This window comes from Trachypithecus francoisi, unplaced genomic scaffold (assembly GCF_009764315.1).
Source record: "Trachypithecus francoisi isolate TF-2019V2 unplaced genomic scaffold, Tfra_2.0 Lachesis_group6, whole genome shotgun sequence".
NCBI classification, from domain to species: domain Eukaryota; kingdom Metazoa; phylum Chordata; class Mammalia; order Primates; family Cercopithecidae; genus Trachypithecus; species Trachypithecus francoisi.
In genome coordinates this window covers 42981777-43009093 of record NW_022681471.1, presented here as the reverse complement: position 1 = coordinate 43009093, position 27317 = coordinate 42981777, and the positions used below count along the sequence as shown (strand labels likewise).

The 27317-nt window shown below is 40.0% G+C and overlaps 1 protein-coding gene across 1 annotated transcript in view; it reads right to left on the bottom strand.

Annotated features, from left to right (window-relative positions):
- GUCY2F (guanylate cyclase 2F, retinal) overlaps positions 1-9974 on the bottom strand; it is a 97002-nt gene extending 87028 nt beyond the window's left edge. The window contains 3 exon segments of the mRNA XM_033201145.1: positions 9247-9420; positions 9423-9458; positions 9461-9974. Of these exon segments, the coding sequence (XP_033057036.1) occupies positions 9247-9420; positions 9423-9458; positions 9461-9974 (724 nt within the window).
- Between the last annotated feature and the right edge of the window lie 17343 nt (positions 9975-27317).

Genomic DNA, 27317 nt, shown 5'->3' with positions numbered 1-27317 from the left:
AGTTTTCAATTTTGGAGCATTCTGGATTTCAGATTCTCAGATTAAGGATGTACTCTCTGTAATATTATGGGTGAGCTGTTCAACTTTTTAAAACCTAACTTCCCTGTAATTGGAATTACTATGCACTCAATTTAATTCTTCCTAGACTTATGAAACTATGTTGTTTGGCAAGGTTATGCTAGAATAGAGTGGATTCAAGGGGGCCACGGTTGAAAAATGACAGCTAGATCATGAGACTGAAAGTCTTATATCCAATTTTGCCCTTGGCATGCTAAATAAGTTTAGTTTAAGCCCACTTGTGCTTCAGTGCCCACATCTTTAAAATGCAGATTCCAATGCATTTTACAGGTACACTGACTAGTTTAATTAGATAGTGCCTGGCAAGTATTCTGAGCTCCTTGAAGAAAGGCAAAGACTCTATTGCTACTGGTAAATATTAATTATACATGTTTACACGGAACCTTTAATCTCAAGAACTAAGGGTGCTTAACTACATTCAATGACTTGTCTTTGCCATTTACATATTGTTTCATCTATTTTCAAACACCTTTTTGCACTTGTTAAGCACCCCTAGAAAGTTTCCCTTTGAGCTAGAGCTGGTACCTTTTATTTTGTAAAATGTAACTAATAAGTTATGAAGTTGATTTAAACATACCACACACATATGCACATACCACAGCATGACATGAGTTTTCAAATGACCATTAACTCCTTCAAAATAATTACACTAAGAGGTTCTACATGTATTCTGATGCTCAGACCTTCCTTAGAATTCTCAAAGGATATCTTTGGAGCTAGTGCATGAGCCACACAAGGAATTCAGCCTTACTTATTTATAATCACACATTGTATAATGGGAAAATGGAGTGCCAGAGATGTTTGACAATGCAAGAGTTGGATTTAGAAAGAGAAAGTAGAACTGAAAACTTCTCACTCTCTACATTTGGCTGAACCATTAAAAATAAATTAGTTTGGTCAAATTAGCATAGTCACAAGGAGTTTAGTCAGAGGCTTCAGTTGGCCAGTTTGTCTAACAGTATCCTCAGCAAGTAGATCAGTATTAGTATCTTTCTTCTGCAAATCAGAGATTGAGTGATTTGTTCAAGGTTACTCAACAGTGATACAATTTGATTTAATTTACTTAAAGGGATACTAAAATGACTTTACTGCATGGAAAATGTTAAATAGAACTAGTGTTTGGTGCTGATTGCAATACAGCAAATACTTTACCATACATTACATGTAGTAGGTGCTATTATGATGTGCCATCAAGATACACACTTCAGCACTGAAGCACTCATTCCACTAGCTGCTGGGTGTGTTAGCAGCTGATAGGTGATTTTTCTCTGAGAGTTGGCCTCAGCTAAGGAAAATCACCTCTCTCAAGGTTACATGATCTCAGTAGTGTGTTGGGGCTCACTTTTGCTGGTTCAACTTCCAGAGATTTTGTGAGCCAGTTAACATCATGTTATTAGCTTGAAATTGACCATTGTGGGAGTGACTACACTATGGAAATCAGCAAACACTACAAATCAGAACTTTTTTCACTCTGAAGATCTGACTGTCAAACAATTATTATTACACACTGTGCCCCTTTCTGTGGGTGCAACTGAACCTAATGACTATTCCACATGGAGGTAGAACAGCCCAGACTCCTCATCTCAATTCTGGACAACTCTGAAGGGTCATACCAGCTCTAGAGCGCCCCCTAAGACCGGCTGAGGCCTTTGTTGTGGCTGCACTGCAATTCAATTATCTCTGCCCAATCCTACTGTCGTCTCTTCCTCACAGGTGTTCTCCTTGAAAATACTCATTAAATAAGCTTCCTGCACTCAAAGCTCCATCTGACAGGCTGCTTTCCAGAGAAACTGACTTGTGACACTGGATTAGAGCCCCCACCTTACCCTGAGATGATTTCTACCCTGGTACTTACAAGATTTATTGCTCTTATTTACCTATATCAGCTTCTACTACCAAACTGTGAGCTCCTTGAGGTCAGGAACTGTGTCTTATTTATTTCCATATCCTTGTACATATTATGCACACAATGAATGTTGTTTAGATGAATGTTTGTAAACTAACAGCCTCTTCAGGAGGAGAGCTTGTACACTTGGGTATTTTTTGTGCGTTCCTTGAGATATGAGATATGAGCATATATCGATTGTTAGGATGGAGGAACAATTGGAAGTGATATTTGCTGGGCAGGTAGATACTGCCATACCTGTTGTTCATGCCTACTATCATTAACTATGCCCAGTACCTTACCCTCAACCCTGAATTTCTCTGCTTTATTTTTCTTTCATTGACCCACACTGACCATATTTCAAAGGGTCCAAAGTTTTATGACTGAAAAGACCCTTTAAGACCAAGTAGACCAACCTGTCCCCATCATTTTATAGAAGAAGAAATAGGAAACTCAAGAGGGAATAATCACAGGCTCCTCTATTTTTTGCCTAGCAAGATTTTGCCATTGAACATGATTAAAGTAGAAAGCATAAATACTGAATTCAAACAACAGCATCTTAATTTAATAGATTGAGTGCTTCGTGAACAGGGATTTGTAGATACATCTGTTCTACAAGATAATTTTACTAAATAGTTTTATTATGTTAAAATTACATTCATTAAAATGGGATTTGACCTGTAAGTTGTTGTCAGGAAAAGATTAGTGTACAGAAATCTTAAATCCTAAACAAGGCCTGGGTCAACAGGTGGTCATTGAATAATACTAATTTGTAAGTTTCCATCCTGTCAAGCTACTTTACAGTCAAAACAAGGACCAGGAAATACACCCTTCTGAGATCGCATCTCACCAGGATATGACACCAGCACTTTCTCTGAGCTACTTGAGCTGTCTAGAATCTATGTCTTCATATTGTGGCACCAACCATAGCAGGCTGTCTAGGACCCTTTCTTTCACTAGCAGCAGGAAATGTCATGAACTCTAGGAGAAGTCAATTTCCATGTCACTCAATTCCTATTTCTCTTCCTAATTTAAAATATTCTATCAAATATTTTCTTGAGAGAGAGTAACTGTGTTTTTGAAAAGGCAAAGGTCACTTTATTTCTCTCAGATTACTGACTATGGTGTCCTCCATGGAGGAAACTGGGCCCAGTTTCACACCTTGCGAGATAGAAATGATTCCACTTGCTGCTGCTAAAGAAGTCCTTAGGAGCCATATTCGGGTTTTTTTGTTTGTTTGTTTGTTTGTTTTTCTGAGACGGAGTCTCGCTCTGTCACCCAGGCTGGAGTGCTGTGGCCGGATCTCAGCTCACTGCAAGCTCCGCCTCCCGGGTTCACGCCATTCTCCTGTCTCAGCCTCCCGGTAGCTGGGACTACAGGCGCCGCCACCTCGCCCGGCTAGTTTTTTGTAGTTTTTAGTAGAGACGGGGTTTCACTGTGTTAGCCAGGGTGGTCTCGATCTCCTGACCTCGTGATCCGCCCGTCTCGGCCTCCCAAAGTGCTGGGATTACAGGCTTGAGCCACCGCGCCCGGCCCATATTCGTATTTGTGAGCCATCGACATTGCTCACAAACCACAGAGACACTCCCCATTGTACTGTCTTTGCTCTTTATTGTAACCCCTTTGTGATATTTCCTGTCACTGTCATTCATTTTAACAGTTGCTAAGAGGGTGGGGAGGGGAGGCAGACCAGAGGAGGAGGGCAGCATGCAGATTTATCCCAAGTCTCACCTTCTCTCAGGATTCTTTCCTATCTGGCTATATTGTGAAAGAATACATTCCTACCCTCTCCCTCTCAGTTTTCTCCCACCCAGCCTAATAAATGGCTGTGTAAGAAGAAGGTGGGAGGCTCTGGAACATGCCTATTCCCCAGGCCCTATCCCCAAGTGTGACTCAGTGCAGGAGGCCCTCAAAGTAGACTTTTAGAACACTACACTAGGGAATGTGTGGCTATCTCTATCAGCTAAGGACACCCCACACATTTTTGGCCATAAGTCCTGAAGCTACCACTTACTTAACTACCACTGGTGTTGAACTGGTCCAAGTAGCTCAGCATGATGGCACACAAATATAACATTCAAAGACTATTCCATCTACATCAGACTATGCTTTTTCCATACTCAAACTTATATTGCAATTGCATTTGTTGCCTTACATTGCTGCCCAGCTTGAGATAAGGTTTTATATTTCTCCATACCTTGAAACATATGTTTTCTCCTGTTTTTCCTAAACAGCTATATACATAAGGCCTCTCAAATGCAAGAAGTCTAGATGTTTAGAGATTTCCTCTTGTGTCAAGTCTTCAATAATTTGATCATTAGTGATCATTTGCCAGTCATGAAAGCAAGTTGTCCTCTTGCCATTTATATTTACTTACATTTGGTGTTACATTATAGCAAATCCTATACCAAATTCCCTATTGGTGCAAAGACTCCTAGTCATAGTATTATCAGTATCACTGTTGTTATTAGCATAGGAAAACAGGGATGACACCTGTACATTGAGGCACATGAAAGAATTTTATCTATGGGTCCAAACGTTACGAAAGAAAGGTGGAAGGGCTGAATTATATGCCACATATAGAATACAGGATCTCAAGTGAGTATGCTTCAGGAGCATACCACAAGTGGATGGGAGGTAGTATAGTATTGGTCTAGCATTAGACCAGTGGTTCTCAGTGTGGTCCGTGGACCAGCATCATCAGTGTCACCTGAGAATGTGCAGTATTAGAAATGCAAATTCCAGGGCCCCACCCCAGCATTCCTGAACCAGAAGCTCTGGAGGAGGAACCCAACAATCTGTGTTTTAATAAGTCCTCCAGGGGATTCTGATGCCCACTGAGATTTGAGAGCCACTGCTTTAGACTACTCCGAATATATATCCTGGCTTTCTCATTCACCAGTTGTGTGACATTGGGTGAGTTATTTAACCCCTTTTAGCTTCAGAAGTCTTATTCATAAAGTAGGTAAACAATAATTGCCCTTACTTAATAGGGGTGATGCAATTATTGGATGACATAGTCCATATAAAGCCCTTGAAAAATTACTAGCACATAGTAAACTCCCAATAAATATTAACTGTTATCATTATTTTTATTGCTATCTTTTTCTTATACACAAGAATCTTCAATAAATGAGAAGAGGCCATTCTGTCCCAGGCAATAAGATAGCAATCAGTATCTAATTTTGGAAGAACAAGAGAAAGCTATTCCAATGGTGTCATATTTACTTAACATCATGTTGTAATGAAGCATTCCCAATTTGGAACGATTGAAAGGAAATCCAAATGGTCCAATATCCTGGTAAGCCCAAATTGAAAGGATTACACAATCAGCCAAGCACAGGGCTGATCAGCAAGAAGATGAGGAGAAAAGAGGGCTTAGAATAGCCATTTGAAAAGTTCTCTAAAGAGCTGCAGGTAGGGCCTCCTGCTAACCTTTGCAGGAATTAGAAGAGGAACCCCTTCTGAATGAATGCAACCCTACAGGTGCCTTGCTTGGTGAGTAAATGCCCTTTTGTGCCATTGGACAAAAACTTCCAACAGGGCTCATGGTTTGAGGAGCGGAGAGTGGACTGGATTTTGGCCCTCAAGTCTAATCAGCTAGGTTTCCTTGTGCAGGGCACAACCTACATAGCCACATACAGCAGCCCTGACTATAAATTAAGGCCTTTGTCTTTGATTAATATCTCTCCTATTTGACTTTGTCAGAAGCAAAGAAAATTGGTAGTTGCTCCCAAGGCTTAAGAGAGTTGAGTTGAGAATCTGGGAGAGACTGAATCTCCCTATTCTGAGAATTTATTTATTCCTTCTTTGGTGTTGATAGTATTTACACCTATGTACTTATTACTGTGAGACTCGCAGATATTGTAAAACTTGAAAGAAAATGCCTATCTCCTGGATAATCCTGAGAATTAAATGAGATCTATGTGCAAATGTCTTGTAAAATGTAGAGAGCTGTTTACATGTAAAGTAATAGTATGGTTGCTCTTATTGTCTATATGGCAGCATATAGTAACACCTCTGCTGTTTCCCCACCCAAGAGCCCATGGCTGTTATTATTGCTATTATTACCTACTATTAAATATATCATTGCATTGATATTATGTAAGTGCAACTTAGACCTGTCTCTGAGAAAGACACTTCCTCTAACTCCAGTAAGGTGCCAATGAGAGTTCCTAATTGGAAATATTAATTTATAAGAATCAGAAGTGTCATACCAGCCAGTAATAGGCTGCTCTTCTCTCCCCTCCCACACCACTACCAACATCACTACAACCACCACTGCCACTGCCACATGGCAATGCCATCACTACTTTTGCGAACAGATCAGAAAAAATAAATAAATAAATGAAAAATTTTTAAAAACCTTTCAATTATTTCTACTACTTCCAAATATTTCTAGGCCCTTCCAAAGGAAGGGGTCCCTTTCCACTGTATTTTGTGCGTCACAAAGGCTCCTCTCTGAAGGTTTGCTTGGGGGTCCACAGTGTTAAAAAGCAGCCTCATATCCAGCAAAATAGGGAAGAAGTCAGGCTCTGCCTTCTTCAGCCCTTCTCAGATGAGGTCACACAAAAACTTTATCGTCTGTTTAGTTCTTCTCAGTCCAGATAGATAACATCCAGGAATACTTAGCAGCCTCAGTCCCAGCAGTTGAGAAGAGCTGGAAAATTAGCTAAAGCTGTGATCTGGTATGTGCCATGCATGGTGTGTTGCAGTCTTCCTCACTGCTATGTTGACCCAATCTGTACTCATTGGCTTCTGGCGCAGTTTCTCACCAAATCTCCAATTTTCTAATGGGACCAAAGATGTGCCCTGAACTTTAGGCCACTTAATTAAAGCTCTGATAATCTATTTTTGTTCATTCTCTGTATCCTGCTTTACATGTTCCCATGGGCTGGGGCATTGTTTTCAACAAATGATCAAGTGGACAACAAGGGCAATGTCTATCTTACTTTAACACTCACTCCACTTCCACCATTCCCTCTGTTACACCTCACCCACCAGTTGGCATGCCCTCAGATACAGACATGTGCCTGTACCAAGTATGGGTATTACACACTCCTTTGAACAAAGTACAATGAGCTGCCTGAGGTTGTACTCAGGCCACGGCCCAACCTATGGCTCAGTTCCCCTGCCCCCACCCCACCCACATTCTGACTCATGTCACTGAGGTCCCAGCATGCCTCATCTGAATCTGCCTATGTTTTGTCAAAAAACAAAGGAAAATCCTGCAGTGCAGAGCTTTTGTCTTCACTCCCTTTTATCTCTCTTTCTGAATCCCTCCTCCACTTCCTGTTGCTGTACTTGCTATTCAAGGTCTTCCTTTGCTCCATAACTATCCTCTCTAGGTTTTTTTCTCCGCATCCTCAAAATTTCCATTCCCTTAGTGAGCAGATCTGTACTGTAATAAAGAAAACAATCTGACTAAGCGAAGTCATATTAAAACAATGGGAACTTAAAGTGAGAAATATTTATTTACATTATTATTAAGTTAAAGCAGCGTTTCTCAACTCTGGCTGCACGTTACAAGCGCCTGGGAAGCTATTTAAAATACCTTTGCTGGGACCCACCACAGACCAATTCTAGTAGAATTTCTGGAGGTGGCGCTGTGGCACCAGGAGTCTTGAAAAGATGTCCAGGTAATTCTAGCGAGCAGCCAGACTGAGAACCCTTGACCTAAAGGAATCTCTAATGATAGGGCAATAATATGTGTATTTGCTTCCTCCCTGCTTCAAAGGGGTTGTGGGTGGTTAGCACTGAATCCTAATTCTTCTCAGTCTGGCAGCCCAAAGAGCTTCAGGGCCTGTATTTATTTAACATTTTATAGTAGAGGCCAAAATGTCATTTCAAAGTATACAAATGGGTGGGATGTGAAACATTCATGGAATACAAACTTGCAGGAGACATTGGGTTTCAAGAAGATTTGTAACGTATTATAAAGTTATGATACTAAATATATTAGCCTGTTTCTGGCATGGCTCCTCCCTGCAAATGATTTTATATCTTTCAAAATAATTCTATGCTCTGCTTTGAAAGTATCAAGCTCTATTATGACGTAATCAGAGCCACACTGATTACTAAACATCACGGAATCTTGTCGACTGGAGCTGGAGGCAGATTACGGTAGTTCTGGAACTAAAAACTCCTCTTGCCCTCATCCTCTTGTAATCATCATAATTAAGGTCCAATACTGAAGCCACTTGAAACTTAAAACAGGCTTCTGGTTATAGGCCAGGCCAAAGCTGCACCATTCTCTAACAAACTCATTGTTAAGGAAATTACTGGGACCAGGACTAATCCTTGAAGGAATCAGTTTGTCAAATAGTTTCTGAGGTATCTGTCCTAAAGTGGTAGAGTGGCTGCAATGGGGGAATGAGCAGTGTTTCCATGAATCATAGCCATCTCCAGAGGAAGGTAAAATGGAGGTTAAAAAAATTGGAATAGAAAAAAATCAAAACCAGGTGTCACAAGGGCTTGCCATAAGTGTAAGTAAAAGAGATCTGATTCAAGAGGACCAGGAAGGGCCCCCTTTTGCCAAAATCCACCCAACTAACTTTGAGAATGATAGCTTTAGTGGGTCAAGTCCTTTGCTTCACATTTGGTCTATTGTCTCTGCAAGAATCATCTTTGAACATTAAGCTTCCATTGGAAGGGGAAACTGTTAAAATTTAGACAGTCTTCTCATTTTAATATGCTTTCATTCATCAGCTAGGTTCCCTCCATATCAACTAGCTGTGTGCTGCAAAAAGAAAAGCCCTGCTTTGAGAAGAGGCAGAGGGCATGGACATTTTGGAGTCCAGAGAAGACAGATTCTAAGTAAGTGTCCCACAAGGACACTGGGTACCTTTGAAGGAAAGTATCCAGAAAGGAGTCAAAAGTAAACCTCTCCTAGCGACTAGAACAAACAAAAATGAAGCCATAAGAAGACCCTCACCTCCCCATACCATTTTGGCACTTTTGAAGCTACCAGGGTCCTAAGGGCAGAAAGAAAGGATGTATGGCTACAGTGCTCTTGACACCATTGTTCACTCAGGCGCTAAGAGCAGGCACTAGCATCCACAGGCATACGAAGCACAGAGTTCTTTGTACTTTTATTCAGTTCATAAAATAGGCTCTGTTGAAGCAGGGCAGTCTTGGGACCTGAGTGTGAGTGAAAAAGGGCAAATGTGTGAAGAAATGGGAAGAGATGTGCTACCCTAGGGTGTGAGGGTAGGAAACCTTTTGGAGATTGTAATCTCTTTCCCTGAAGTCACGTTTAAATTTCAACCGGAGAAAGCACTCACTGCGAATTCGGTCTGCCTGGTGAATCCTCTGGAGAGCTTTCCGAATGCTTTGGCTGTCTTGTCCTGTGGTCAGGACGACACCTACAGGTAAGCCGTGGCTCCGCAGAGCACTTGCGACTCGATTGGCTGTATGCACCCAAATGTCTTCATCTGAGGAAATGATTCCAGCATGAGCCACTGGAAATATTTCATGACAGTTACAAGCACCCGATGGGAGAAGGGAGTGTCCGAGAAAAGGTCGGGTAGCTATTTTTATTGTCTAATTCATAATTCACACAAGCCCAAGAGAAAATCCCTTTGTCCCAGCTGTTTCCCAGGAGCGAGGCTGCCTCGCAGTAGCCAGGGTTGGTAGGTCCAATAAATCCTGAGGCCATCTGGTGGTGGGAAATGAAACTGGAGAGGGCCCTCGAAGTCTGGCAATCTTCATTGAGAATCACATATTCAAAAGAGTAACTCAGGTCAAAAGATGGGTCCCGGTTGATTCGCTCAATGGCTAATCGCGCAGCAACCTCAGGCAGGGCCTTTGAAAACAGCGAATCACAAGCCCAAGGGCCCACCACCCCTATCTTGTAGGGGAGTGTCCACACCTGTTGCGGAAGGTACATGACAACCAGGAGGCACAAGCACCACAGGAACTTGGAGGACGCAAGGCCATGGTGTCCCAGCAGTTTCCTGAAAGCCGCAAACCAGAGCACAAGGCGAGAAAAACGCCAGAGTCCCAGGAACATAGCCCTGTTCTAGCTGCTTCCAGCAAGCTAATGACGAGATACTGGAGAGTTATTCTGTTTTCCCGACACGGACAGTGGTGTTTCCAAATGCCTGTCAATCAGAGGAAAAGGTTTGTTACTCACATTATTTCTGAAACTTCTGGAAATAATCGGTTGTGAAAGAATGGCAAAGAAATGGTAGTGCCCAAACTAAAAGTTTCTTTCCCCCATCCTGACAAAACTCCTCCTCTTCCTGTACCCCTTATCTCAGTACATGGCACATCCATCCACTGTTTGCCCACTTACTTCTTTCAGAAAACTGGAAATCACTGAGACTCCTTCTCTTCCCCCACATTGAATCACCAATTCCTATTTACTCAACTTCAGTAAGAGCTGCCCACCTTACAGTGTTGTGAAAAGCACATGAGTTAACACACAGCAAGTGCTTATAACAGAGCCTGGCAAGTCATTGGCATTATATTAGACATAGTATCATTATTATAGTTTTAAATATGTCTATTTTTCTGTCCCATACAGTTCTCTTGGAGAGAAACAGATGTAAACAGATAATGACAATGCAGAGTAAAAAGTGCTTTGATTGAGGTAGCCCAAACAGAGAGATAGGGAGGATCACCTAAACCCAGATTTCAGGGGAGGAGAGGAGGGAGTAAGAATAGTCGTTCTGGATTGAGTACTGAAAAAAAGTTAGCCAGGTGAATGAGGTTGCAGGAGTAGTTTGGTGCTAAGATGCTAAGAGCCTTCCAAACAGAAGGAACAACATGCAGAAAGACCCAGAAGTAAAGAGAGAGAGAGAGAGAGAGGAAAGAGAGAGAAAGGGGAGAGGGAGAGAGAGAGGGAGAGAGAGAGAGAGAGAGAGAGAGAGAGAGAGAGAGAGACATTATATATATATGGATTCTTAGAATTCTAAAGCATTTGTTCTGCTTGAGTCTGTGATGTCAGACAAGGCAAAGGCCAGATCACCAAGATATGCCATGATTTAATAGTGTACCCAATGGCTTTAAGCAGAGAAATGGTATTATCAGATTTCCATTTTAAAGGATTTCTCTAGCAACAATGTGGAGAATGAGTTGGAAGAAAGCAAGAATGGAGGCAGAGAGACCAGTTTGGAGTGCGTCATAATAATCCATATGAGAAATGATGACAGACCAAGAGAGTGGTAGTGAAGACCTAGAGGAATGGGATCATTTCCTCCAAGATTACAATATCAAGGAGATTAAGAAAATAGAAATAACAAGAACTTGGTGACTGACAAGATATAGAAGGTAAGTGAAAAGAAAGCAGGACTCTAGGATGATTTTGAGCTTTTCAGACCTAGGAAACTGATTGGAAAATGGCACAAGTCTCTGAGATACGAAACACTGGAGGAAGGAGGTGGGAGAGATGATGCATTTTGATAGAGATCTTGAATTGGTCAACAAGTGGCAATATCCAGTAGATAATATCACATACTGAAAGGCCTAGGAAAAAATAGAAAGCTGAACAAGAGTTATAAATTCTCAATAGAAAGCTGAACAAGAGTTATAAATTTGAGTGTAATCAATTGATAGAGGGTAATTTAAAACATGCCTTTTGTGGAGTAAAGAAAGAAGACAAAGGACAAAACCCTGAGACCCCACAACACTTAAAGATAGGTCAGGGAGATGTTAATAAGGAGAGTCCTTAGTAAATCCTTAATTCTAATCAAAGATCAAAATAATGGCATAGCTTTCTTCAGGGCTGATCATCAGTGCTGGTGTGCACCAGTCAGGTCAAACTGGTTCTTTATGGGCAGCAACAATTCTATCTGTGCCAGCCCTGTTGGTTATTATCTTGACTCTCACTCCTAATTTTATGAGAAACCTTGACTCCTGAAAAGACCAATCTGAGGCATATCTAGTGAATCTTAAAGACCTACCACAAATATATGCCCCAACATTCATATATTGGTGAAAGCTGATTTGAACGAGAGTCACGAAAGTCTTGGGGGAGCAAACAGTTCACAAAACAACATAAGCCAGTGGCTGAGGGGTGTGTGGGATGGCGGAGGACTTCTAACTTTGCTTTGGGGACAGTGGAAAGATGATTCTGGGCTGATTATATGCATAAAAGCCTCAAATTTATTCCTAGGCCCTCAAAGATAATCTAGTCTAACCTGCCTCCAAAAAATTAAATCTATTCTCTGCGCTATGTTGAATGCATGAGAGTGAGATACAGGATGGAAGAAGTCTGAGGTGTTGACTCAGGCTTCAAATAGCTCACAACCCAGGCTGAGCTCTAGTCAAGAGCCACATGCTTCTCCTCCCAGCTTCTTCCAGCTTCCCTCTTTTCTCTGCTGTGGCGAAATTTGGGAGCCAGGACACTGTAGGAGCCACTCATTATCTGGAGTAATATAGGAAGGGTCTCTATTTCTGGTCTGTATTGTGACAAGGATCTTGAAATTCATAATATTTCTATCCTTATAGGCCTCACTCTTTTGACCACTAGGAATGGGCAACAGTGAGGACAGCTCTATATGGGAAACAGCCCTATTCAGGGCAGCAGGGCCAGAAGGCTGACGTAATGCATCTTCTTCCCCAACACACTAGTTTCCTGGGTTCTTCCCCAGTATCTGTGCATTTAATCCAGAAATTAGCACTTAGAATAACAAAGTCTAAGATACATACCAAATTCTTGCTATGTGTCAAACTCTGGGCTACACTCTTTCCATGTATTGTCTCATTTTAAAAACTGAATTTAAAAAACTCATCACAGTCCTTTGAAGTATGTGTTATTATCATCACTATTTACAGATGATGAAACTGAGGCTCAGAAAGGGTAAGTAACTTGCCTAAGGGCAAACCATGGTAGAATGGAGATTTTCACCCCAGTTGATTGAGCACTGTACTAGATAGAAGTTCTGCAGATAGCCCCTCATCTATGAAGTCAATGAGACCACCATTATTATACCTGCTATATTACTCAAACTGAGTTTGAATCACTCATTTGCAGTTTAAAGAAGTTCCCCCAGTCACCCATGAAAGAATAAATTAGGTAGAGTTGGGGAGGGGCAGAGTAAATTGGGAGGAGCCACCAGAAATTCATTATCCAACCAGAAGTAATTTGCTACTAGTGTTCAAGCCTAGCCCTGGGACTGCCCACTTACTCTTCACTCAGTGCACAGTGCTGCACAGCTGGGGGTGGTGAACACCAGTTCCACTGCATTCTATATAAAGCTAATCCTAATCTTTGAGAATGGAAATCTTGAGGGTACACCCTTCAGCATATTAGCCCCAATTTTCAACTTCCTCATCTGCAAAATGGGGGTAAATTTAATCATTTTGAGATAAAGAATTAAATAAGTTAGAATCCTAAGCACACAGTTGTCTTTCAATCAACACTGCTTCTTCCTTGCTATTTGGAAAGAGGACTGCACTGGGAATCAGAAGGCCAGGGTCCTGGACCCAATTCTGCACCGACTCATTGTGTGACCCTAACAGATTGTTGCCTACTCTAGATCTCTCCTTTTTCCCCTTTAGCTGGACTAGCAGATCAGCAAGTCCCTTTCTTCTCTGACCTCCATCCATCCTGGGATTGTGTACTTTGTCTAGGCAGTTACTTTTCTAAACTTCTGCACTTTGAAACTGCTGAGTTAATTCAACATTTTCTAACATTTGCTGCTCGAATTAGCTTCTCACTGGAGTTGGATTCCCCCAAAGTAGTTTGCTCTTGCTTCTATCTGGTAGATCTAGTTCCTGATCATTTTAAATTTTGGCCTAGAATCGTCTGTCAAGCATCTGTGATGTGAAGACCCCACTCCCCCACAATGCTGGAGTTATGCTACACTGAAAACCTGGGCTCCTAAAATCACTGGTTATCTTATTATCATTAATAACAAACACATGTTGAGAAGCTGGTCCGTGCTAAGACTAACTACAAAAAAAAAAAAATGGGAGAGTATAAGGGCCTGGCCAAGAAATCTAAACAAGAAAAGCAAGCACATACCTCAGGAGGGAGAAAACCAAGTTAGTAAGTTCCCTGCTTGCTTTTGCTTAACATTAAATCTCCAGTGCCCTTCGCAGTGCCTGACACATAGCAGGTGCCCAAAAAATATTTGTTGAATTAATACTGAAGAGGAGATATGGAGCACAAATAAAATGTTTTGTGTTACCATGTTATTTAAAATGCTCTATTTTAAGCCTTAATCAGGACCCACCTTTGGCAAAATTATCAAGGGATAAAGTTCGTCTTCAAAATTCTAGTACAGCTCTCTCTGCCCTCTCATTAATGGAGAGAAAAACAATTCTAAAGAAACTCTTTAAATGATTTGCACTAATATGTAAATGAATGATAATATTTGACACTCTCCTCTATTGCTCCCCAACCAGTGGTGTTTGTTTTCTCATAAGGGGTGGGGAGAAGTTTATGCCAAAATAATTAATCTCTAATAATATAATGTCTATTTCAAGCATCAGTTGCAGGTAGGCAGAGGAGGATGGACTACTTTTTGAGTAAAAAAATGAAACTTTTGGTGCCCCTCAGATCAAAGTGATTAACTCTCCATTCTAGGTCTAAGGCTGGCATTTTTATGTTATAATCCAGGTCACTCCTAAGCACAATGCCCACCCCAAATTCTCAAAAGTTGGCTTTTTTATACCATTTCTCAAATTCGTACAACGTGGGTCCCTCCTCAGGCCACATGCCACAAAGTGCCCCTTGACATTCACTCTCAGTTGTTGCTCTTTTCCCTTTGTTAACTGCAAGATAAACATTCCCCAAGCTGAAGGTCTGCCCTTACATTTTTTTTCTGGTACCGGTGTGATGTATTTGGTGATATTTCTAGCTCTGTTAGGACTCCCTGGACAACTAGAAAGTTTTATGTTGCTGTAGGATTTAGTCTTGATCTCCCAACTCAAGATTTCACAGAAGGAAACTTATTCTTTAAAAAAGAAAAAAAAAGGAAGGAAGGAAGGAAGTGAGGGAGGGCGGGAGGGAGGGAGGAAGAGAGAAGGAAGGAAAAGAGGAAGGGGGAGGAAGGGGGAGGGAAGGAGGAAGAAGAGAAAGAAGGAAGGAAAGAAGGGGAGGGAGGAATGGAGGGAGGGAGGGAAGGAAGGGAGGGAGGGAGGGAAGGAAGGAAGGGAGGGAGGGAGGGAAAGAAAGGGGCAAGATAGGGGGAGGATGCCTTAAACCTCCACCTGCTGATTTCAGTTTAAGGAAAAAAACTAGCTCACTAAAGGCTTTCCTGGGGTTAATGGGAAATGTGGATATAACTAAAACAAAGTTTGAAGGTATGAAATTTTGGAAATAGAATACTAGTGACCCACAGTTGTTCTGGGGCCATTGCCTAGGTTACTCAGGTATGAACACCTGCACGGGATCAGGCTTCTATGGAAAGCGGCTAGAGCATAGGGACGTGTAATTTCATTTCAGGTAGTTTTCACAATCTGGTGGGAAGCCTGGCTTCACACAGAAAACCACTGTTCTTTAAACATGTACAAAGAAAGACTATGACAAATAGCTCTGAGGAAATGGTTCCTCACACTAGCTTGTCAAGCCGAGGACTTCTATGAAAGATTGATTTGTCTTTCTAGTTACAGCCTGAATCAAGTTAACAGCTTGTATAAGACAACATCAGGAAGAAATAAAAAGGAATCATGAGACAAAACGAAAGCTTGGATGAGAGCCTTTGAGCTCAAATCTTGACTTAAAGTATCTCGAAGGCTCTCTTTGACCCGTCTTTCCTTCACTCTTTAATTTTTTTTTTTTTTTTTTACTACATATTGCAGTAAAACGAATGTATCTCAATCAGAGTCTCAGCTCCCAGGTGGGCTGTGTTTTATTTCCCCCATTACAATCTTTCTTATAAACAAGGACTGTCAACTACTCACCAAGTAATTCACCGCTCAAATGTCTTCAGTTAACTGCCTGCACATGCAGACCACTGGCATAGCTACCTCAGTGTGCCCATTTCTTTGCATCCTCTATGCATTCACAATCCTGTCAAGGACTCCAGTCTGTTGATAAATTCCATTAATGGGGTAAATAATTGAAAGCATTAGTAAACGTTTTGAAAATCACTCTTCAGCATCTGCAGACCAAGACTTGGATTAGGATTTAGAGTGACACTTCTAATCCTTTAAATTGATCCCACCTGTAGCAGAGTTAGTGCTGACCTAAATGCAATGACCCAGAGATTAACAATTAGAGTCCTCTGGATAAATATGTCCTCCACAGACTACTGCCTTCTTTTACCTTTCAAAGTCAGACACAAACTCTCAGATTTTGCCTCTGTTCTTCCTTTTTCCATTTTTTCTAATAACCACCAATCGCCCTTTCTCCAGGACAGTTCTAAATGCCAAAACATTCATCAGCTGTGATTCCAGCCCAGCATATAAAAGGTGATCCAGGCTGGCTCCCTGCAAAATTCAAAGCAGGTGAATTTTGTCTCCTTCTCCTATTCCCCTTAAGTGCCTTCACTGCCTTTCCTTCCAAGAGAGATTCCTACTTCCCTCTACACCTTTGTACAGAGACATCATTTCCCCCATACTTTAGATGTATTCCTTTTCCTTAATAAGTTCCTCTCTGTCCTGGGCATCATTCACTCAGGGCCCTGTTCTGGATTCCCCATGTGAGAACTGGGATGTTAAGGGCTAAAAATGACTTCTATTAATGAGAATGTTTTTTAATAATAGTTGCATTGAGATATAATTTATCTACCACAAAAGTATACAATTTAGGGGTCTTTTAAGTATATTCAAACACTTGTGCAACATTTTCATTATCCCCACAAAGAAATTCTATTCTTGTTTAAAAGTCACTCCCCATTTCTCTCCTCCTCCTAGCCCCAGGCCACCACTAATTTACTTTCTCTATGGATTTTCCTATTCTGAACATTTCATGTAAATGGAATCATACAATATGTGATCTTTTGTGAGTGGCTTCTTTCACTTAGCATACCGTTTTCAAGGTTCATGCATGTTCTAGCATGTATCAGTACTTCATTTCTTTTTTTATATATACTTTAAGTTCTAGGGTACATGTGCATAACGTGCAGCTTTGTTACATATGTATACTTGTGCCATGTTGGTGTGCTGCACCCATCAACTCGTCAGTACTTCATTTCTTTTGTGGCCAAATAATATTCTACTTTTTTGGATATACCACACTATCAGTTGGTGGAAATTTGGGTTGTTTTCACCTTGGGCTATTGTGAATACTGCTTTTATTACCTTTGTGTAAAAGTTTTTATATGGACATATTGTTTTTATTTCTCTTTGGCATATACCCAGGGAATTGCTGGGTCATATAATAACTCTATGTTTAACATTTTTTGAATTAGCAAACTGTTTTCCAAAGTGTATGCACCATTTTTCATTCCAACAGCAATATATGAGGGTTTTTTACCTACATTCTTACCAACACTTGTTATTATCCATCAATATTTTTACTTAAGTATGACAGGTATTTTATATGTACATTATCTTACATTATATTCACAATAACCATGAAGGTAGATATACCCATTCTTTCCATTTGATAAATGAGGATGCCAAGACTGAGATAAATCAGGCAATAATCATACTTACTGAGTGCCGATGATGTGACAGGCATTTTTGGAAGCCCTGTCTCCTTGGATCTTCACAGTGACCCCATGAGATAGATACTATTTGAATTCCCAGATGTCCAGAGACGTTAAAGTAACTTACCAAAAATCACACAGCCACTGGTCAGTAAAGACAGAATTTGAACTCAGACACTCTAATTCTAGTAGGTAATAGAGCCAGAAAATTTAAACGCAAGACTATTTGGCTCCAAGAAAGCTCACGTCTATCCTTGATGTATTCCACTAATGCACCTTTGTGTTATCCCTCCAGAGACTGCTTGCACTCTAACAGGGTCTCCAGAAACACACCATGACTACCCAAAGGAAACAAGCCCTAATTGTAGAATTTCAGGTGACCTGATGGAAATACTGGTGCAAGTGAGGGCCCCAGTTAGCATTCTCTATCTACTGCTGCATGGTGCCATGAGCAACTCCAGCATGGATTTTACGAGAAGGTTCTGATGAGGACTAGGATGTTCAAGGGACTATCATTCAAGGAATGTTCCAAAATCCTGAATAGAGATAACATTCTAAATTTATAGGTAGAAGTAGCTGGGAATTGGCACATAAATAAAATCTCTAAAGTGAATTTGCTTCTTTTGATTAAGAGTTCCACAAACACTTGTTGCTGTATGGGCTTTACATATACTGACTCAATGGATCATCACAACTGTCCTATGGGGTAGGTATTATTATCATCCACATTTTGTAGATGAAAAACTGAGGCACAAAGAGATTAAGTAACTTGCCCAAGGGCATACAGCTAGTTTGTGGTGAAGCCATCTGTGAAAATAAGTAATCTAACTTTAGAGTCAGAGTTCTTAACCACTGCCTCTTAATCACAGTATGGGGCTCATTGGATTTATCCATAAACTCAAAAATTCCCATTGGATCTCTAAGTTTTAGTTACAGTATATTAAAGATGATTTTAGAACAGAAATCTAAAACCATTTGGGGTCCTCATGAATCTAAAATTATACAGATACTTCAAATCCATTTGCGAGTACAACTTAAGAATTATTCCTACACACCTTTTAGAACTGCTATCAGAAACATCAGCACACTGTATGATTAAGTATTGACCTTAGTGTTCTCACAGACTCACAGCACCGGAATGTTCATGGATTCTACTAGATGTTGTTGGAACTCGTATCCGTTCCTCTCTATGTTTCCAATATCGAAGCCTAACAATTTACAAAATTTTCATCTTCTCTGGATGATCTTTACTTCCTCAGGTGCCATGGAATGAAAGAATCCAAAATAGCACCCTCTCCCTCCACAAAACTGTGAAGCCAGTCACTTCCCTTTAGCTTTCCTCTTAACATTAGCTGCAAAGAAAAAAAAAATGTAGCCCTTTTACATTTAATATATATTACTACTAAACACTACAGGGAACTCCTAATTACATACATCATGGGAAATGGCCTTACATAATGTTAGCCTAGGATCCTTGTATTCCTTTGGAGACTAAGATGCAGGGCTGGGACATGAGGTATAAAAATGATTCAGAATGGTGTGCTTCTAGTTAATCATCCAGAATAAGGCTTGGACAAGTAGCTCTTTGTCCTGGGGAAAGTGAGAACCTGGGGAACAAGGGAGGTGATGGACGAAGACAAATTAGAATTAGAGAGAGAAACTACAAGAAAGGATGTTAGGCAAACTTACACATTTTGCTTCATTCCAGTGAGGGCTCTGAAATGTGGTTCTCGACCTTCCTTTAGGTTTTGCACCTAACCCTACCTGACAGCAAGTTATTTTTCTAATTCAGTAGTAATAACAAAATTTTCTGTCTGCTTATAGTACTCAACAAATACTTATAGCACTCAGCAAGACATATATTGTTTCATAAAAGTAGAATAGCTTTGGGCAACAGGCAAAATGATAATTTCCGGTTTTTGAGCTTCTCCTTTCAATTGGCACTGTTAGCATTACTTCATTTATTTCTCACACCATCCCTAAGAGGTAGGGAAAATTCTTATTCTCACTTTAGAGATAGAGAAAAAAAAAAATAAAGCACAGGAAGTTTATGTGCTTTGGCCAAAGTCACACAGCTGATAAATGGTGGAGCCATGATGCAAATTCAGGTAGCATGGTTCCAGGGCCTGACGCTGAGTAACTTTGCTATACTGCTTCAGGATGCAAAGAAGTTATTGAAGTGTATTACGCTTGCATATTTACAGTATACGTTATTTTGTTTACATATATGTGTGTGTGTTTGTGGCATTATAAATGAGTTTGCTTTTCTTCAGTTTTGAGTGGAGAGGTGACCCAGCTTTCTGCCACATTCAGCCCAGAAAACGTGACCCGAATAGATCTCAGTGCTGCCCTCTAGTAGTCAGCTCCCACACTGAAAGTAAAACGAAGGTTGTAATGACACCCTATAGCCGCAAGATGTCAATATTTTACCACTATTATCAAACTCCTCTAAGATCAATTTTTTAAGAAATTAATACAGGTTGCCTGATTGTTGTAAAAATATGTTAGAAAATTCAGAACAGTAGAAACCAGAAAAAAATTTTTGTTTGTCTTGAATCCTGTATTTTTCCAAGGTTATACTCAAACCAGGTATACAATTTTGTAAACTTTTTTTTAATTTGACATTAAAACATACCTATGTTCTCACTAAGGGCACAGGATTTGGAGTCAAACTGACTTGCCTTCAAACCCCATTTCCATATTCCCTAGCTGTGTGACCTGAGGTTAATTACTTATTTCCCTAAAGCCTTAGGTTTCCTCAAATGAAAGAAATTATGATAAACAGAACTATTCCCAGCACGGTTTGGGGGATTAAAAAGAATGATGCATATTAAGTGTCGCACACAGTGGGTGCTCAAAACATGGCATTTCTTTAGACCATGCTAATCCCATGGCACTCTTGTTTTTAGAAGCTCCAATCTACATTTTATCACATATACTTTGACATGTACACACCCCGTATCCTATGTTAAATAAGTATATTTTTTGCTAAAAATTTGAGACGATTTTAAAATTTTGCCTTTGAAATTATTATCAGTTATGCTTCTTAGCAGAGATATATATATTAAAGAATCTCACAAACTGATACAATCTAACCAACCATTTTCCCAATGTGTCAAAATTGTTCTGAACACAAAATGTAATAATCTATAAAAATGATGAGTTACATTTGTTGACACTTAAACATTTATAGACTTTGATTTTGCAGTTATCTTCATATTTTGAAGCCAATAGCTTTTGTCAAGCTTCAAACCCCTTTGGCAGATCCTTGGGAAGTCCATAGGCCTTAGGTATTGTCCTCGTAGTGCTCAATGGATTAAAATAAAAGAATGTGGTTAACATTATTATCATTTCACTTATGCATTATTTTATGGCTACAGATATTAAATTTTATATATGTTCCAAAATGTACTCAATCATTCCTCTAGTATTATATATTTAGGTAGTTTCCAAATTTTCCCTATTATAAATGATGCTACAATGCATATCGTTAAATATAAACCTCTTTTCAGTATATTAGGATTATTAATTTAGGATAGATTCCCAGAAGTAAAATTACTGAGTCAGAGTGTATGAATATCAGTAATGGTGCTTAACATGTATTGTCCAATTACTTTCCAAAATATTTGGACCAATTTATGCTCTCACCAATGGTCAATAAAAGTGTCCATTTTGTTGCCCTGTCACCAGCTGCAGGTTGTCTCAAATTTATATTTGTCAATTGTATAGGCCAGAAACAGATGTTTGGTGTTAACATCTATTTTTCTATTACTATTGAGTTATTTAAAATTATTTTCTCATAATTTTATAAGTCATACACATTTTCTGCTTTGTGAATCTTCTCTTTGTCTCTTTCCCTGCTTCTAAGGTCCAATGGTAGACAGAGGATTCCCCAAAATTAGTGTTTTCGCACAGTCTTATGCAGAAGCAGGTAGTTAATACTATCTAGTGCTTATAAACTGTGCTAATACTATGGATTGGCTTGCTTCACTTCCATTCCACCCCGGAATCTTCTGTACCTAAGATTTTGCATGTGTATTAGATGTCACCAAGTAGATGCACTTATATGAAGTTTGGCAGTTAAAAGTGGGCTGAAAAACTATCTGTATACATGAGGTTTTCTGCAGTGTTCATTTTCCACCTTCCTAGGTATCAAGAGGAAGTGATGTGCTATCCCCACCAAAGTCAACAATAGCAGCATCCTGATCTGGTTTCTAATCACGGGGTCACAGATGCTCTTCATCTAGCTCCCTAGGTATTCGGAAACAGCTGCAGATGCTGCAAACGAGAAAATAGCAGGTTCTTGATTCTGGCAGAGCTCTACAGGTGACATCAAAGGTAGTAATTCCCTTAAAGTTTCAGTTCCGTATTTTTCTGGAACTACGCTTGTGAAATAGACCTGTAGACCTTCCAGCAATCTTATAAGTACTCAGTACCCTGTTTTAAATTCCTTCCTGTAAATTGTTAGGAACTTTTTGGAACATGATCTAACTGTATATATTACAATATAAAAATATATATACACTTTGACCTAGCAATTGTACTTGGAAAATTCTCTTGCACGGAAATAAAAGCATTAGCATGCATTGTCACAAAGATATTTATTGCAGTGTTATTTTAGTGGCAGAAAACAACCTCAGAAACCCTGAATGCCCACCAATGAGGGAGTGGTTACATTCATTACGGAACATCCATGCTGCATAATACTATAAATCAAACTAAAAAGTTCAAAAATTTTTTTTAAAAAGAAAAGATTGTCATTTATTGATCTGAAGTATGCCATGATACATTTAAGGAAATGGTCTGTATAATTCCATTTTTTGTAATTAAAGAGGCAAGCACATTCCTTTCTGCTTAGAAACTTACAGTGGTTTCTGTTTTCTGCCCTGAACCCTGACTGGTACACACACTGTCATCATTATCACCATTAACATTATATATCTGAGGTGGTGCAAACAGGTGGTTTCTCATCCAGTTATCAATCTCATAAATAAAATAAATATACAAGAAATTCTTGGAGGCCCAATACTTATTAAAATATTTTGCCACACAAGGGACTTCTGTTTTAAGATAGAGCAACTTGTAGCAAACTAATGCTGTTGCTGAGAACAACTAGAAAAAATCAGGTGAAATACTCCCCAAAAAGTTCCTTTTTGAAAGCATCAGAGAGCCAGGCCTTGAGAGGTAAGAACGGAGAAAGAAGGGAAGTTCATCAAAATCAGCTCAACTTTCTGCATGTTGTTTTTCCTTAGGGTATTTCTCAATTCTTGGTCCAGAACTGGGTAGAGGGTGGCTCCTATGAGGCAGAGAAGTCAACAGAGCTTTAGGTAATACCACAGGACTCGGAGTACAAAATTGAAGTTTAAGGTCTGCCAAGGCCAGCCAGGATTTGAACAGCCATGAAACTGCAGAGAGAAGCAGCACAGGAAAGTGAGCCTGACACTTAGCACAACTTTTCCACTCCAGGAAATTGCCAATTAAGTTGCGCAGGGCAAAAGATTGTAAGCCCTGCAGAGTTGGCTAAAAAGTAGAGCGGAGTTTCGGGAAGATTCACAGAGCTGAAGACACAAAATTTGGAGTTCAGAACTTCTCAAGGAGGAGTGTCCCTGGGAAACATCTATCCCTGGTTTTCATTTGGGATCCCTGGAGAGCTACATTGTAGCAATGGAGTAAACTAGAAATAGGTTGAGTCTAGCAAACACTGCAAACCAGCCTCACGTCAGCTCAGTGGCTGAAAAGATTAAGATAATTTGCCCTTCTGCTGCCTGGCAAAATATAGGGTGAATCCTCTCTGGAGCACATAAGATCATCTAGAGTCTATATACTTTTTTAGGCACAAAGTCTGGCACTCAGTGAAACCCTAACTAATGTACCAAGAAACAGCACCAAGAAGAAAAAAAAAAAAAAAAAGCAGGCAACAGAAACAGACTTAATGACCAAGTTATTGCAGTTATATGACATGGACTATAAATATTCAAGAAAATGAAAAGCAATGTGGAGAATTTCACCAAAAACTAGAATCTATAAAAAGAATCAAATGGAAATTCTGAAAATGAAGAATACAATAAATGAAATTAATAATTCAATAGTGCGCCACATAAAGTCTAAGGTTCACCACTACTTTGTATGATATTCTGAGTACCGGTTATGTTATTCCCTCTGGAAGACTCCCTTCCCCCATGGTGTGTAGCATCCGGGGACTGCCAATCAATATGCCCTGCCCTCCTCTGACCAAGAAAGTGGTGGGCACTAGGTCCAAACCAAGTCAATTGGATTTGCCTAAGAATTTGAATCTTGAGCTAAGCAATGCAAAGATGAAAAACAGAGCTGATTCATAGCGCCAATGGTGCCCTGGTGATATGGTTTGCCTCTGTGTCCCCACCCAAATTCCCATCTTGAATTGTAATAATTTCTTCATGTCAAGGGCAGGACCAGGTGGAAGTAATTGGATCATGGGGGTTGTTTTCCCCATGCTGTTCTCATGATAATGAGTGACTCTCATGAGAGCTGATGGTTTTTAAGCATCTGGTATTTCCCCTGCTGGCACTCATTCTCTCTCCTGCCACCCTGTGAAGAGGTGGCTTCTGCCATGATTGTAAGTTACCTGAGGCCTCCCCAGCCATGTGGAACTGTGACTTAATTTAACCTCTTTTCTTAATAAATTACCCAATCTTGGGCATGTCTTCATTAGCAATGGGATAAGGGTCTAATGCACCTGGAAAAGTAGCTCATTAGGTCCCTCCACATAGATACTGGATGATGTCATGATTTCCATCTTTTTGAGACCTGCTGGTTTAATTATTCCTTCTGCAAGCTAACTCATTGTCTTCCAATAAATTCCTTGACTAGCCAGTGTATTAATTCGGGTAAGTAATACATCATGCCAAATTTCAGTGGCTTTAAAATATAAGTCTATTTCCCATTCATGTCCTACCCAGAGTGGGTCTACTCAGGGACCCAAGCTCTTTCCATTCTTTGGCTCTCCTCTCTTCCAAGTCTTAGAAGTCCTCTGCATTCAACTGGCAGGATAAAATGTGGGAGATTTTTATGGAAAATGGCACATATCACTTCTGCTCACACTCCATTGCCCAGAACTTAGATACATGACCATACCTTGGTGCAAGGTAGACAGGGAAATGTAATCTAGATGGGTGTCCAAACAAAAGAGGAGAATATTATTATGTATGAGCATCTGCAGTCTACATACTACAGCCAAGGTCAGTTCTGTTACTTGCTAACAAAGGACCATGATCAATACAGATAGATAGGATTTTAACAGAGCTTAAAGAGGAGAGCAACTCAGAGAGAGGAAATGGTGTAACCAAAGAGAATAGAGCGTCACATGGTTTGGCTGGAATGTTGAATGCATGATTGGGAGCAGTGGGAGGCCAGTGGAAGAGGTAGACAGGCTCTTGAATGCCAAACTGAATTCCATAGGCCAGGAGTTGACACACTATGGTCTGCAGGGCAAACCTAGCCTGATCCCTGTTTTTGCAAGTAAGGTTTTGTGGGAACACATTCACACTCATTTAATTATGTGTTGTCCATAGATTATTTTCTTATACGATGGCAGGACTGAGTAGTTGCAACAGAAAATATATGGCCCACAAAGCCTAAGAATACTTACTATCTGGACTTTTACATAAAAAGTTTGCCAACCTCTACTGCAGGCAATTGGGAACCACTGAAGGAAATTAATTGATTAGATGAGTGGTATGTAATATTACAATGGCACCACTACATAGAGGTAAACTGGAATGTGTGAACCAGTTGTTTGGTTTGGGGTAAGGGATCAGAGAGAGGGGTCACATAAATTACTCAGGGAACTACTACAACAGTCTAAGAAGTAACAGTAGTAGTTACCATTAATTGGGTGGCTACTACTTGACAAGCACTGTGATATATATTTTGCAAGCATTATAAAATTTTATCTTTACAAGAACCCTATGAACCACATACTTTTTATTTCCATTTTACAGATGAGAAAACTGAAAATCATAGAGATAACATTACTTCTTAGTCTCTTTTGCTGGCTCTTCTTCCTCTCCCTCCTCTTGGGAGGGCAGCATTCTGCATGGTAGTTAAGAACATGGATTCCAAACAAGACTGCCTTTGTCCAAGCCTCAGTTTTACCATTCGCTTTCTATGTGACCTTGGGAAGTTACTTAACCTCTTTGTGCCTCAGTTTCCTTATTAGTATAATGGTGGTAAAGATCAAAATGATACTTCCTAGGGTTCTGGTAAAGGATTCAATGAATTACTCTATGTCATGCACTTAGGACAGTGCCTGGCACTTAGTAAGGCATATAATACATTTGCTATTATTTTCCCAACCTCTGAATCTTAGCGTATTCCAGGAATTGGTCCAGGACCCTCTTTTCTTCTCTAGCCACACTTCCATCATGACTTTGTCTAAGGTTTCCATCTCCCATGACATTTAGTTTCCCACTACCCTGTTTGTTTTCACTGGGGCACAATCTAAAAATATCTTATTTATTATTTTGTTAACATATTTATAATCTATCTCCCCCACTTGAATGTAAGCTTCATGAAGACAGAGACTTATTGTTGTTTATTGCTGAATCCTTAGGGCCTAGAACAGTACCTCGTGCTGTTAATGCCCAATAAGTATTCATTGAATGATAAAATGAACTTAGCCAAGTGGCAGATATAGATTGAAACCCAGGTCTAACCAAGGCCAATACCTATGCCTTCATCACCATACTATATAGTATAGTAACCATAAAAACAGGAAGGGTGGATTCGAGAATCATTTAAGAGGCAGAATTGAAGTAACAGTAACTGGTTTGATGACAGTGGCAGTGGGAGTGGAGGAGGACTGCGAGTCAAATACGATCTGAGATTTAGAACTGGATGACAGTGATACTAGTGTTTTAAAATGTCTTTTCTCTGAGTGTAATTGACTTTTACTCATCAGAAGAGGACCCTTATCCCTGAAATATCTTAGAACTGAGTTAGGAACACAGCAAGAGGTACACAGTCTTGGGAGACGGGGACAAATTTCATTTTGGGAAATGTTAACTTTTAGGTGGCATAGTAGGGAGATGCAAAGGCAGAGTTGAAGCTGAGAAGAGAAATCCAGGCTAGAGCTATTGATTAGGGTTAATTAGCTTAGAGGTAATAGTTGAAATCCTAGTAAAATGCCCTCGAGGCCTTAGCATTCTAGCCCTGTAATGGACATAGGATCCTCCAAGGTCTCTGAAATGCCTTTGGGGTCATTCTCCCATTGTCTTGATGAATATCATCTGGATTCCCTCTATCCATACTAACCTTATCAAACAGTAGCTTGGCAACACTCTTGGTTTTCTCTTCTAAACACACTTTTTATTGTTTACAAGGTCAGGCTGAAAACTTTTCAAATCTTTATGTTCTGCTTCCATTTTAATTAAAAATTTCATCTTTAAATTGTTTCTCTGTACTCACTTCCTACTACAAACAATTACAAGAAACCATGCAACCGCTTCATTTTCCTGCTAAAAGATTTCTTTTGCCAGATATCCTAGTTCATCACTCTTAAATCCTGCTTCCCACAAAGCCCTCAGACATGGATACAATTCAACCAAATTTTTTACCACTTTATAATAAGAATGGTTCTTCCTCTAGTTTCCAGTAAAATAATCCTCATTTCTATCAAAGACCTCACCAGAATGACCTTCCTTTACTGCCCATATTTCTACCAATATTCAGTTCACAACAACTTAGATAATCTCTAAGACTGAGTTTCCCTCTATAGCTCTCTTCTTCTGAACCATCATCAGGGTCACCCTTAATGCTTCCTTCATAGCAAT